The sequence below is a fragment of the Trichoplusia ni genome, unplaced genomic scaffold (assembly GCF_003590095.1).
Source record: "Trichoplusia ni isolate ovarian cell line Hi5 unplaced genomic scaffold, tn1 tig00000182, whole genome shotgun sequence".
In the NCBI taxonomy this organism is placed as follows: Eukaryota; Metazoa; Arthropoda; class Insecta; order Lepidoptera; family Noctuidae; genus Trichoplusia; species Trichoplusia ni.
This window is the reverse complement of record NW_020799994.1, coordinates 293,835-308,514: the sequence shown is the minus strand read 5'-3', so window position 1 is coordinate 308,514 and position 14,680 is coordinate 293,835. Positions and strand designations below refer to the sequence as shown.

Sequence of the window (14,680 nt, the reverse complement as noted above, 5' to 3'; positions counted from 1 at the left end):
CTCAATATTTATAAAGGTTTTCAGGAGAAAATAGAGAAATAATGTCTTGATCATGTGACTAAGCACCTTGAAATTATTTCAGGAAATACGATGAAAATCTTATTTATATCTAGAAGGTTGAATGAGTAAATGCTGTATACGTTCACGTCTTAATTGGTTACACGTGCTATTGTAAAACAACTAAAAATAGATTTGTCGTGAAAAGAGCGCTGCCAACTGTCTAATACTTAAAAAAACGTATGAAATTGTTGACCCTGTATAATCATACCTATCAATATTGCAACAATTTGATTTGTTCAGTTATTTTAGGGCACCAGTAACACTTGATCAATGATACATTATAAGCAATTACGAGTACCTACAGTTGTTTTTTTTAGCAGGAGTGGTAATGTGTCCGTAAATTATATTAAACTTCATAATGACAATAACAGCGTGTTAGTAAACAGGTAGTACCTTTTGAAAGTAAAATTATTGTAACCCATTAAATCGATCGAATAATGTTCAAGCATAAAATCGAATATTACTTAAACTAGAACTAGTAGATTCTTACTGCCCCTCAGATAGTGGTGAATTTAACAATCTGTCAAAAAGGGCAACTTAGCACGGACAGAGTATACTCTGTAGTCTGTCATGATCTGACAGAAATTGAGAAATGTCAGTGTCATCAGCTGCTATGATTGTGATCCTAATTGCAGACGATTGATGAAATTGACTTGTTGTAATAAAGATATCATCATATCTCTGAATAAATACTGTAACACACTATTTATACCATAAATACTAAGCGGTAATGGTAAGGTAAGATACTAAAAGGTAAACTAAAAATGTATTGATCGAGCTACTCAAACCTAGCTTGAAAGCAGAAAGCATGTTTGAGGAAAAATATTTAAAATCTGAAGAGATGGTGTCTGATATGTATACCGAAATATTAATTTAAAACTATGATGAGCTAAAATATTAAGTGCTGTCGATTCTTTACTATGCTCTAATTATCCACATTAAATACAGCTCAATATGTCCAGTAACTCTTTATTGTTTTCAATAAACAATGAAGGAAAAGTGTACGCCTTATCAACAAGTGGGTCATGTTGGAGAGAATTTATGTATTTGGGCTTAGAATTCAAAACATTGTCTGCTGTTCCACATTTCCTATGGGCTGTAGGAGGAGACAGACAAATTTATCTTCATGTACATGGCTTAGAGATACCTATAAGAGTCAAAGAAGAATCTTATGAAAATGAAAGGTGGTTGCCACTTGAAGGTTTTAGTGGAAGGCTTCTCCCTACTGATAGATATCACTTTTCTTCCCAAGATGGTACCAAAGACAGATCTATTGATCGCATTAGATTGCCATCTATGGCTTGGCAATGGGAAGGTGATTGGCAACTGGAGCGCACTTTAGATGGCCAACCACTAGATCATGATGGATGGACATATGCTGTGGATTTTCCAGCACAATTTGGACCAACAAAACAATGGAAATCTTGTGTGAGAAGAAGAAAATGGATAAGGTATAGAAAGTTCAGTGCTATGAACTCATGGTGTGCTATTGCCCCCTTGCACAAAGACCCAACACAAGAGCCTTTCATAGATGTTAGTATTGGTGGCAATCAAATCCCATATGCTTCTCCAGGAACATTATCAGTTTGGGCTATAACTGCACAAGGCCGAGTTATGTATAGGGCTGGAGTCAGTACAACATCTCCAGAAGGTTTGAAGTGGATCAATATTAGCATACCACCAAATTGTGATATAAAACAAATCTCAGTTGGACCTTCAGGACTAGTTTGGGCTCTTTTGTGGACAGGAAGAGCTATAGTAAGAAAAGGTATTACCAAAGACTGTCCTACAGGAGAGGCGTGGATGGAAGTTAAATCTCCAAATGAAACTAAACTACAGTCTCTGTCTGTAGGATTTAATGCTATTTGGGCTGTGAGTTCTGACACTAGAGTGTGGTTTAGAAAAGGTATAGATGGAAATACTGCTGGCAACTCTGAAGGTGCTGCTATGGGAAGTGGGTGGCTTGAAATTACAGGAAATATGAGCTACATATCAGTTGGTATAAATGACCAAGTGTTTGCTATAGGTGATTCAGATAAGTGCATTTATTGGCGCAGTGGTATAACTGCTGCTGAGCAAACTGGTAAAAGATGGAGAATGGTGCAAGCTAACATGCAACTCAGCCGCACATCTAGCTCAGCTAGTGTTGTCTCATCTTCTTCTAATGCCAAACACCATAGCTTGACCATGCTCAATGAATCTATTACAGAACGAAAATCTAATATTAATTTGCACAACTCCTGGGAGGAGTCCCACTCAGCACCAATTGAACACACATTACCTATAAAACCAAAAGAAGCCCATAAAAAACGAAATGAAAATGTGGAAAACATTGATTACACAGGAAAAAGTTATGAAACAACATTGAAAAATCCTAGAGCTTGGAGCCCTGTCCGAAGTGTCGGCTCAGTTGTGGGCATGGAAGCCCAGCCAGACAGTGATAGTAGTGTATTTGATGTTGATTCAGGAATGTTTTTTGATGATGAAGTGAGTCAAACAGCTTGGGGTACTTGTGAAACTACTTGGGCTTTTGTAGAAGCTGGAGCCTGTTCTGTAGATGTTATGCAGGTGCCCCATTGGTTTACAGATTCTCATAATGCATTTAACATGGATCTCTCTTCTAAATGGAGACTCCAGATTTTGGACGATCTTAAAATTAGAAACACTAGTCAGACCTTAGATTTATCTAACTATGGTGTAGCAGTAGAGGAAAAGGGTTGGACTCGAAGCTGTGAATCAAGATTAATTAATACTAATAATTCCAGTGAAGATTGTATTTTATCTTTATATTGGCATGACTTAGAAAATATAGGCACATTATCTGTTTTTCAACCAGATGGTACCATAAAATTTATTTTAAACTTAGGAGAAGTAACCAGTGTGGTAACTACATCAGAGCCTGGGTGCCCTAGAATAACGCTCACAGTTCCACGCCAGAAAAATAGTATCATTAAAGTCCAATTTATATCAGAAATGGAGCAAGAAGAATGGTTTAATGTTTTAGTGGACATTACATCACAAATTAATGGACTTACTAGTAAACCATCGCCAAACTCAGTTTGGGCTGTAGCTGGCTCAGGAGATGTCCTTAATTGGGATCCCATGCCAACAAAACTAAACACTGAAAAGAATGGAAAATATATCAAAGAACTTCAAGTATTTGGAAAAGACATAGTTTCTGGATTGACAACACCTTTACAAAATAACTTCCCCCCTGGAAGTACATTGAAAATCTCAGGCTGTTTAAATGATGAATGTAGCAGATTTTACATCAACTTAGAAGGTCCAGAAGTAAGAAAGCAGAGACATAAAATAGAAACAGAAGTAACTGAAATACCCCTACACTTTAATGTAAGATTTGATCAAAACACAGTAGTGTGTAATACCAAGATATTTGGTAGCTGGGGAACTGAAGAAAGACATGATTTACCACTAGCACCTGGACAAGAATTTATCGTAACTATTATTTGTGATATACATTTTTATAAAATACTGGTGAACGAAAAACTATATTGCACATTTGAACATCGCCTTAGTCCTGAAACAATTACATCTGTTGCCGTAAAAGGACCTTTAAAACTATTCACAATGGAATACTCCACAACAAATGCAATTATTGGATCTGAAGAGATGTACTGGCGAATAATGGGAGGCTATTTGCGTAGAGTTGAGTCTTGTCAGATTGGAATCGTTTGGGGAATTTCACACGATCACAGAGTGTGGGTGTATACAGGAGGATGGGGAGGAGGTATTCTTAAAGGTAAATCTAAAATAAATGCTTCGACATGTTATTATTTATTAAAGTTTATTATTTCTTTTCGATACTAATGTCTTACTGAATTGCAGGTATAGGGAGCAAAGAAGGCATCAACTCCATGACAGATACTCAAACTTATTGTGTATACGAAAACCAAAGATGGAATCCTCTTTCCGGCTATACGTCTACCGGCTTGCCGACAGACAGATATATGTGGAGCGACATCACTGGAAAACATAAAAGAACTCGGGAACATACTAAATTACTTAATCGTCATTGGCATTGGGTATGCAACATGTTTCTGCTACTTATGTTCTTAAAATACTATTTGACTTTTGAACGTGTCATTTTTTTAATAATTTCCAGATATCAGAATGGATGATCGATTATAATACGCCTGGTGGCGTTGATGCTGATGGATGGCAGTATGCAACTGATTTCCCAGCACCCTATCATGGTAAAAAAATATTTACTGATTGTGTCCGCCGACGCCGATGGTACAGAAAAGCCCAAATTATTACTGAAGGCCCTTGGATTCGAGCAGGAAGCACCGCGTTATTAGATATTTCATTATGGGTAAGAATTTATTATCTAATTCTTTATGATAAGAATAGTTTCCAGAAAAAAGATTTTTTCGTTTTCATTTAGATATTAATTCAATGTACCTATATTCATATTTAGACGCAATTTATGCCTTTGGGTAGAGGCATGCATTAATTCAGCTTGATTTTCGGTCCCTGTATACCTGAGAATATGACAATTAGAAAAGTATTTTTGTGTTTAATTTAGTAAACAATAACTGCATTTGGTAGGTAGGTACTAGGTACCTACTTAAAACATGATTCGATAAGCGTGCATTCATGAATACGCCTTATCATAACAATAGTCGAGGGTCAAACACATGATTGGAATGGGGTATCAGTTGATACGGACAAGTAAAATATAATAATAATATAGCAACGGATGTAACAAAAAAGGGATCTTCTAATTCGACCTTCAAATTTTCAGGCTAATGATGATGAAGTATCTGTATGGGCGATAACTTTGGCTGGTGATGCGATTTATCGAACTGGAGTTACCGCCACAACGCCCGCAGTAAGTAACAGTCTCCCATAACATAACTACTGTTTGTCATGCAGGATTTTATATTTATTCTTAATTCTTGTAGGGTGTTCATTGGGAGCATGTAAACAATCCACAATCACTTATAGCTATTAGCACTTGCAATAATATAGTTTGGGTAGTGGGACGAAAAGGCGAACTATATTACAGAGAAGATATTACGAAAGAAAATCCGTCAGGTAGTAATTGGAGATTGATCGAAACTCCGAAATGTAACTACCCTTATGGTCACAAGTCCAGTGCTGGCGCTAAGGCTTTGTCATTGACCACTGCTGCAGCTTGGGTTTTACTCTCGAATGGCACTATTGCAGTAAGGACGGAGGTATCCAAGGAGAAACAAGAAGGAAAGGAATGGAAGTATTTATCAGGTAAATAGCAAATTCTGCTTACAATCAGCTATTAATAAAAGTAGGCCTTTGGCAAGTACAATGCAAGTATCCTTACTATGGTGACAATGATAGACTAATATGTTTCTTTTTAGAATGTGAAACGACATTCAAACACGTATCAGCTACAAACAACGAAGTGTGGTCAGTAACTTCAGACGGCACATTGCAGCGACGACTTGGAATAACTGCTGAGAATCCTATCGGCTCTGCCTGGCAAACTGTGCTGTCTGGCAGCCTGGTTCATGTGTCGGCAAGAGGGGATTGTTTACATTAAAACCATCTTCGAATACTTAGTACCATTCCCAGATCTCCCAGTTGTATGTATGATAATATATATTATGTAGAACACACAAAATCGCTGATTCATTCTGCATCGTATTTCTCATACTCCATATTACATTGCTGAGGCCATCTTTCTATATGACATGGCTTGCCACTGAAAGAGTATTATAAAATTAGTTTAGATGGCGTTTACTATGATGTTAAGTATAAGTCTAATTTGTTCAGCTTATATGTTATGGTCACGAATTGCTGCTAATCGGTAATTACTATAAGAAAATATATGTATTGCATCTGCTAAACTTCTAACAAAAAAGGCGTAGCACGAATTGCTGCCACTAGTAATTTATAAAACAACTAGGCATTCCTTTTTGATCTAGTATTTTTTTATTCTCCAAGTATTATAGATATCCTTATCAAGCCTGTGCTGTTCGAAAGCCTTTCGATAATCAAGTAAGACTTAACACATGTTCTGTGAATAATGTTTCTTTAACATTGTAAAATTATTTTCCAACTGCCGCTCGATAACGCACGAAAGTGTAATACATACGTATTAGTTTTTCTGTCTATATAAATATGTAATGTATGCAGTGTGAATTTTTTTTTTTTCAATTATCGGATGGGTTTTTTTTTTAATCCTGTTTTAGTAGAATACCTGTAAAGACTAAAAGTACCTAAGATTTTTTTTGAATCTTTCACTATTTCGGTATTTTCGAACCTGACTGATATTTGTTAGTGTTATTTTATATTTTTTGTGTAGCTACATTCCAAATTCTTTTGTTAAACATATTTACGTTTTAGAAATAAATATATTAAGTGAAAAGATTTTATTTTCTAGTCATCACAGTGGTATCTTACGTTAATCTTATGTAAATCAATAACACAAGAATAATCTTGCGCAAAGTTAAAAGGTACATACAAATAAAACTGCTATATAATTATAATGCCTTTTTATTAACTGAACACCTGGTTTACTTCGAATAAATGGAGTTCTTTCTTAGAGCAAAAGCCATACTTACATTTGTATTATTTAATTACTAATGGATTGATGTCTTATGGACCTATACTTTGACAATACTATGCACACACGAAAACAAATATTATTATCAATATTGTTGTTATTAGTAGTGGCTCATGTTCTATGGTGAAAGATTTTTAAATAGAAACAAGTAAAATCTATTCCATGACATATCATCATCCAAAAAATATAAAGTTAGAGCAAATAATCTAGTTCATATCTTAGGTAGTGATTATTTGGATCGTTTTGTATTCTGGGATATCCCGCAACTAACGCGTCCTGCCCTCCAATATACAAGGTGTTATAAATTTTCCAATAGACGTCACGTACTTTTCTTGCGGGGTGGAATAGGCCCTGGAACAGAGAGCAAGTTACAACAACACCTTATTTATTGACAAAAATACAGATCTATATTTTTTCTACTTAATTCAGCGTTATAAAAAAGCATCACGTTTGCAAGTAGTGGGTATATTAATGATTGAGGAGAACGTACTTGGAGTGCATACTGGAGGATTTTAACAGGACCAAGCGCGACTCTCATTCCTTCCACGGCGTCCATGAAGGCTTGAACTAAATGCGGCGATGTTTCAAAAATGTTGGGCCACACGTGATTCAGTAGATGCACTAAAGCGTCTTCACATCCGAACCCGTACACACCCAGCGCCATGTGCTTTATAGCCGCACAAGCTGTTTGTCTATGGACCAGATCCCTGTGTACAGAAAAGTCATTAATATTATTTTTCAATCTTTGTACTTCGAAAATTTTAGTTGATCTATATAAAAAAAAAACATTTATTTTGAAACGAAAACCGAAAAGTTAAACATACCTGTCCATAAGAGCGTCTTCAAGCAATGGACAAACCGCGTAAATGTAATCCTTGCCCATTTCTCCAATATATTCAAACAAAAATGATAATGATTTGAGTACACCATTCTGTACATTCAATTCTGGTACTCTGTACTCGTTCATGAGGGCTGGTAATACTGTAAATGGCGAGCAAGTCTCAGCTACTATAGCGATGGCCACTGTTGTACAAACTCTGAAAGGGAAATTATATAGGTGAAAACTTATGGTCAGCACTGCATTGCAGAGTTGAAATAAATTATTCAATCAACACGCTTAATCACATGCATTAAGTTAAACAAATTTAAATTACCGATTCTGTCTCTCCTGTACTTTCAAGTTGTTGAGCAAAGTCGCCAATACGTCATGAGGTCCAATCGCTTTAGCGATGTAACCAAACGTGTTTACAGTCGCTCTTCTGATTGCTTTCTTATGTGCCTTTAACAACTCAAGCAATTCGAAACATATTCTCATCCACTCCCTTGCTGAGACGAACTCCGGTCCTCTGTCAGCAATACGTCCAACTAAATCAATACAATTCTCTTGTACTTTTTCGTGTCTGAAAAAAATAAATTGTATTAGTGCTGTGGACAAAATTGAAAAAATATATAAACAATACAACATAATTAGATAACTTACCTGTTCTTAAGAATAGGTGTAAGTCTTGGCAAGAGATCTTTAATGGGTGGAGTCATTTTCGTCATACCAATGACATTCACAATAGCTTTCAATGCCCCGAGTATAGAACCAAGTACTTCTGGATATTCTTCACCAAGATATTCGTAAAGTACGACGCCAAGATGGCCCATGAGTTTTTCCTGAAAAAAAAAAAAACAAATGTTTAGCAGATACGATAAAGTGCTTTTAAACTCTTAATGAAAGATAAAATATAGAAAAGTGTAGAAATCAAAATGATTTCTAAAGTATACTCTCGTACTAACCTCCTGACACGTCTTCATAACAACAGCAATACGTGAAATAAGGTCGGCGGCTTGTTGACGGACCTTCGCAGACTTATTGTTCATGCGCCATAAAATGATACCGCAGATCTGTGGCAGATACGGTTTCACACGTTTCCCTAGCTGGTTCACGATCGTGCCGAATCCGTTTAACATTACAACATCCTGTAAGAGAGTTAAATGACGTTGACTTATAAAGCAAGACCAAAAATCATACATCTCATAAAAAAGTATGTAATATATTCGAAAACAACTTGTATTTTGGACTTGACTATAATTCAAAAGCCTTGTTAATCTTACCTCAGTTGTCTGTTCTTGGAATGCGTACAGTATACCGTCAATAAGAGCTTCCTCGAGTTTCGAATCGATGTCTGCTGCTCCTAAATTAGCTAGAATCTTTTCAATAGATTCCATTACCATCTTTCTGTACTGCTCATTATCATCTTTGAGATCATCTACAATCCTGTTAATGATTTCTGAAGCTCCAACCTGTAAGACACAAAAAAAACGGATTAATCATTAAGTATTTATAATTACGAAAAATAGATTTCAGGGTTCTGAACTTACTTTATTAGCAATTTCTACTGTGGTATCTACGAGTTGGCGATAATTACGGCGATCAAGAGCCATGCGATGGTTCCAGAAATGTTTAAAGAAGTGTGGTAGAATCTCATCCATAATGTACTGGGGTTCCACACCATCTGTACCGCAACACTGTTTCACTACCTGAAAGATAACAAATAATTACATAATTAACGTAAATGTCTTATGCTCGCGACACGACGCAGCAACGGTTTAAGTACATTACACCAAACTAATATAATTTATATTTCTGTCCCTTTAAATATTTACCTTCAATACAATCTTCTTCATTTCCTCATCAGGAGACTGGAACTCACGAATTAGGATAAGCATCACTTCACGAGTATAGTAGTTGGCATATTCAGCATCCATAAGTGGGATGAGATAACCAATGGCCTTAAGAAAGGCGGCCAGACCCTTTCCTCTGTGGGTCCTGATACCCTTCCAGAGAGGTTTGAGCACGGAGTCGAACGACTCGATACCGTACGGCGTAGCAGCTTCCGCAAGAGCAGCACTTGCCAAAGCCGTGATGGTACGAACTTTCTGTTGTTCGTCAACTAAGCCTGTGAACAAGTCATTGTAAGGTTATATTACTTTCACTTTAATAGTATTTGCAAAACAATTTTATCTTAGCAGATCGCACAGTACACATTCTTAAAAAAAAAATCTAACTTACCATGTTCAATAATTTCTACTAAAGACTTCAAATGCGGTAGTATAGCACAGCCCATGAGGATAGCGATTTGCTGCACAATTTTTATACCAGTGTGTCTAGCTTGCCAGGATTTTTTCGACCTGCACACGGCCTTTAAGAATGGTAGCAGTGATGGAATACCTAAAAAAATAATAATTTTAATGCCTTATATTGCCACAACAGTACAAAAAAAAATATGATTTGTTTTGTTACTTACCTAAAGCAGACGCGACAACAGCAAAAGCTCTAGCAGTTGTGTTACGGACATACTCGTCTATGTTGTCAATATCAGGTCTCATTGTGGAGATCATAGTCGCGAGACCAGCAGCCTTAGCCAAATTTGATATAATTTCTCGACCTTCAACACGCGCGTAGTAATCTTCGTCGATCAGCAAAGGTTCAATAACCACTAAAATCTGGAAAAAGAAATAATATATTTATTTGAGTCTATAATTAATTGCATTTTTTTTATAATCATATTATTATTTGCGGTTCTTACCTTATGTACATAAGGACGGACAAGATCATCTAACTTATACAGAATCCTGTCAATAACTTTGACGAGTAAATGTCTTTCCTGGTCCTCCAGAGTAGGGCTCATAAGTAGCGGAAGAATTTGATTAAATAATGGTCCTGCGCCAAACTCACGAGCCTTGTCCGTTATTTGACGAAGTGCAGCTTTGCACATTGGTGGTGTACCGTTCTGAAAAGTAATTAAATATTGATATTAAACTTTTTTTTTAAACAACACAAAAAAAAAAAAAAATTGTAATTACTTTTATTTTCAGGAGCAATTTCATGATTTTCCTCTCTTTTAGTTCTTCCGGGGAGAGAGCGTCCTCGTCGACGTCAATGAGCAGTTTATCAAAGTACTGTGCATCTTCTGGTTTCATGAAGGGCAGTTGCTGGCTACCCTTGGGCTGCGGGTCGAGCAGGCGCGCAGCCGCCGCGGCCGACCCTCCCAGTTCCTCCGTCTGCATGAAAAAGCCGATAGGGGTACCACCCAGTGGAGTAGGAGTTGCGGTCAGCTTTCGGGCTGGGGTCCGAATCGGAACATAACCTGGGTAACAATACATGAAATTAACAAATTGTTACAGTCACATGCCGCCACAAATACTATATTGTAAACATGCAGATAACATAGTACACATCAGCAACTGACAAAATATTAAGCTCAATCTGGTAGATTATCCGACGGCATGAGACTGTAAAACCATATTGTCATCATTCATCTGAAAGAGAAATTATGTATTTTAGAGTGGGTTTATATTAGTCTATCATTTCAAATTTGACAACACATGTATTGCACTTATTTACGACGATAGATTTCCACATGGCGTTCACATGGTCTAATACATGTGTCCTGAAACTAAAGTGGGTATTAATAACTATGATGTAAAACCCTTAAAAATAGTATGTCTTAAATAGCAACTTAGATAGCAGGGTCCCGCATAAAAGTGTACATACCGGCAGGGGGCGGTAAAACCTTGTACCCAGGTGGGAACATGGCATCTAACTCCTCATCAGTGTAGGGTCTGTTACGCTCGTCTATTTCTTTCTCCCAACGATAGGCCTGCAGCTGTTCTGGTGTCATTGCGGCGACGTGCCCGGGAGTTGGAGTAGCCATAGCCATCGCTTTTATTCCCACTGGTGTAGACTGGAAAATACAAATATTAGTTGTCAATATTTTTATTTTGTATATTAATTAATTAAACATTAAATATAAAGATAACTTACTCCTCCCGGAGTAAACATCGGAGTATGTGGAGTAGGCGTAGCATGCGAGGGCGTAGCGTGTGACGGTGTAGCATGAGACGGCGTAGCGTGCGAAGGCGTGGGCGTGGCGGCGGCCGGCGTAGCGCCCGGGGTCTCGTCCCAGCGCGAGCGGCGCTTAGTGCCTGGTGTTGGCGTCTCCTGAATAGTGTCCACACCGGTGCCGCGGTCTGTCCTAGGAGTTTCAGCCCAGCCGCTGTTATGTCCAGGAGTCTCTGCAAACAGTATCGAAATTATTGTATCGCGACAGTGAGGTCTGAGTTTGTTTCGATTTTTTTTCTCACGTCAGTTGCAGTCAAATAGGATATTTTTAGGAGTTTAGAGTTCTATACCATATAAATGATAATAAGAGCAACATTTATAATTAATCAATGAAAGAAGTAAAGGTTACCTCGATCGGTTTTAGGGGTCTCATCCCACCGGTTACGTCTAGAGGCGTGCTGCGCGGGAGTATCTCTGCCAGGTGTAGCATGACCAGGTGTAATATGTCCTGGAGTGGCGTCCCACACTCGGGCTGAGGGCGTCGCGCCGGGGGTTTCGCCACCACGGCCAGGTGCACTTGGGGTTTCTTCCCAAGCACCTCTCTATAAAAAAACAAAACAATAATTGAAAAAAGAGGGTTATAACTATATATATGAGACAAGTAAGATTAGCAATTGGTATAATATTTTACAACAATAAAATATATTTTACCTCTTGATCCCATGACGGAGTTGTTTGAGAAGTTGGTGTAGCAGAAACAGTCTTCTTAGCCACTGGTGTGTCTTCAGAACTCTGATCCCATCGTCCCTTGCGCTTAGCAGCCGGTTTTGTTGTTTCGCCATTAGACTGGGCTACTGGTTTCAAGGTCCCTTCTCTAGCTCTCTCCAACAACTTTTTTCGTAACTATAACACAATTTTTTTATAAATTTTACAATTTCATTATTGCTGATAATTAACAAAGGGGCCCGGATGAAATACTTTATTGAAAATTGAAAATAGATATATATTAACAGATTTAATTATTTATTAAATATTGAATGTGTACCACAGTGACATTTACACTTTGTTGTTTTATTTAATAGTTACCTTTTAGTCATCTCAGAAATCAATCAGTTTCTGCTCCTTGGTGAGACTAATATTCCAACTCTGCTTGCATGCATTTGGTATAATTCTCCCAACATTTGATCTAATATAATGAAAATACAGTTTGTTACAAGAATTTTCATTGTTTTGCTGTGCTACTTTAAAAGGAAAATTTGAGCTGTCAGCTGTTACAAGTTAATTCAAGCAATAACTTATTTGCAGATATTTGGCATTACTTTTAATAAATTGGTACATTCCAACTTTTAAATAAGACAGAAAATAGTATAATTGTACTGATCCGGGCCCTAATGATAGGATTTTACAGATAAGATTTAGCTTACCTCAGTTTCTTCCGCCCGCAAGTATTGCTCTTTCATAATCTCTGTATATGTCCTGGACCCTACATCAGGAGTTTTTCCACCTAAAACAAGATAGGGTTATAAATACTGGGTCTAATAATAATAGGAAAGTTTATTACAGTGGATAATCCAGTATTTTATTTTCCCTACAATAAGGTTTAAATTTGAAAATCTACAATATGTAAAGTTTTACATAAAGTATTACATACCTTCAGCAAATGGGTCAGTTCTCTCTGGGGATATAATCATCCTTCGCCTTTTTTGACGATACTCATCTTCTCTATCAGCGATGGTAGGCCTTCTTTTGTCAGCAAAAGGGTCATAATCTTTATCAGTCTACAATTAAACAATGGAATAAAATATTGTTAGTTTGTCTAATAAACACATAAATGGTAGTTGAAGCAAGAAATTAGAATTAAATTAATGAAAAAATAAAGTTAATGCAATGCTATCCCAGTTTCTTACTAGTGAAACATAAATAGATATAACTGTCAATATTTATTTAAAAAAACCATACCTGAGCAATATCATTTAACAGAGAAGCAGGAGCGGTGTATCCACTAGATCTCTTCTGAGTGATTGGTACATTTTCAACATCATCATCTTCTACTTCATCATTAGCCGCAATAGATGTCACATAACCATCATATCTGGACTTCCCACCCGTTCCCGCGTTGTCATAGATGTCACTATCATAGTACGTCTCACCCAGAGAGACTCCCTTATTTGCACCATTTTCTGGCAGTTCATTCTTCTTTGATTGGATTTCTCTAATCTGAGCTTCAATAGCTGTAAATGTGAAAGAACAATTAACAATTACTGTATTTAAATCTCCTATAAATACTTGAAATTATGAAATGAGGAATGATAGGTAAAATTGAAAAATCATCAAATGTACAACTGTATCACAGTGCATACTTGCAAAAGTGAGAGCTTTGTAAAACTTTATTAAAACTTGCAACGTATAACACAGTGTTTCAATTTTCTTCGTTTTCTTTCTCGATAAGAATGTAGTTTTTACGTAGTAAAAGCAAACTTAGGTTTCGATAGTGCAATATTTACCTAAGATATAAAACTAACTTTTATGCAACTTATTTTTTATAGTTCATTATATTATTTAGCAGTATTTCTTTATATAAAGAATAATTAACATCAGCAAAAAGTATGAAAACAAAAACACTGTGACATTAGTATTGACATTTTATAGCCCACTTCACATAAGGCGTGGTAATCAATAACTTCATGCACTGGTTAAGTATAACCATATAAAACATTGAATGTAGTCGGTGTATGAAGTTAATAAATACTTTAAAGTGGGTTTCGAAAAAAGCAATAAATATTACAAAATAGGCTATACACACAAAAATATGGCTGGCACAACATAACGAAATTATTACCTTCGTGAGTTCTAGGAATTTTATCCATTATTCATTTGTCAAAAGAGTAGAAGCTCAGCGATCACAAAATCTGAGTACAAACACGTAAATGCTCTTCACAATATCTTTTGTAAATTCGTGGATTTTATTTAGCAAGCCATCCACAACCTAGCCTTCCTTCAAGATAGGATGATGTTGCCAGTCTTTAAATTTATTTTGTCTTACCATAGACATAGACATTTCTGTGAAATTAAAAATAGTCGCAAATTGATTTTATCAACGGAATAAATATCAACCTTTATTCAACTCTAGTAGGTATACCTGAAATGTATGTGATCTTCTTTACTAAACAAATCGATAAAGATATTACACTTTTACCGACAATTCATTAGAAAAGAAAACA

The 14,680-nt window shown here is 36.5% G+C and overlaps 2 protein-coding genes across 2 annotated transcripts; one reads left to right on the top strand and one right to left on the bottom strand.

Moving 5' to 3' along the window:
* Positions 1 to 18: 18 nt before the first annotated feature.
* LOC113506980 (tectonin beta-propeller repeat-containing protein) lies at positions 19 to 6,548 on the top strand. The gene is made up of 6 exons (XM_026889829.1): positions 19 to 3,820; positions 3,907 to 4,103; positions 4,184 to 4,393; positions 4,826 to 4,912; positions 4,986 to 5,307; positions 5,421 to 6,548. The coding sequence occupies exons 1-6, from the start codon at positions 1,015 to 1,017 to the stop codon at positions 5,600 to 5,602; spliced, it is 3,804 nt and encodes a 1,267-aa protein (XP_026745630.1). The 5' UTR covers positions 19 to 1,014; the 3' UTR covers positions 5,603 to 6,548.
* Positions 6,543 to 14,477, bottom strand: LOC113506978 (splicing factor 3B subunit 1-like). The gene is made up of 21 exons (XM_026889828.1): positions 14,299 to 14,477; positions 13,419 to 13,690; positions 13,111 to 13,237; positions 12,884 to 12,963; positions 12,171 to 12,362; positions 11,869 to 12,061; positions 11,442 to 11,692; positions 11,172 to 11,361; positions 10,481 to 10,764; positions 10,204 to 10,407; positions 9,922 to 10,120; positions 9,687 to 9,845; positions 9,281 to 9,573; positions 8,996 to 9,154; positions 8,729 to 8,917; positions 8,411 to 8,593; positions 8,109 to 8,287; positions 7,783 to 8,028; positions 7,453 to 7,665; positions 7,119 to 7,335; positions 6,543 to 6,979 (listed from the first exon to the last, which is right to left on the bottom strand). The coding sequence occupies exons 1-21, from the start codon at positions 14,324 to 14,326 to the stop codon at positions 6,821 to 6,823; spliced, it is 4,017 nt and encodes a 1,338-aa protein (XP_026745629.1). The 5' UTR covers positions 14,327 to 14,477; the 3' UTR covers positions 6,543 to 6,820.
* Positions 14,478 to 14,680: the final 203 nt, after the last annotated feature.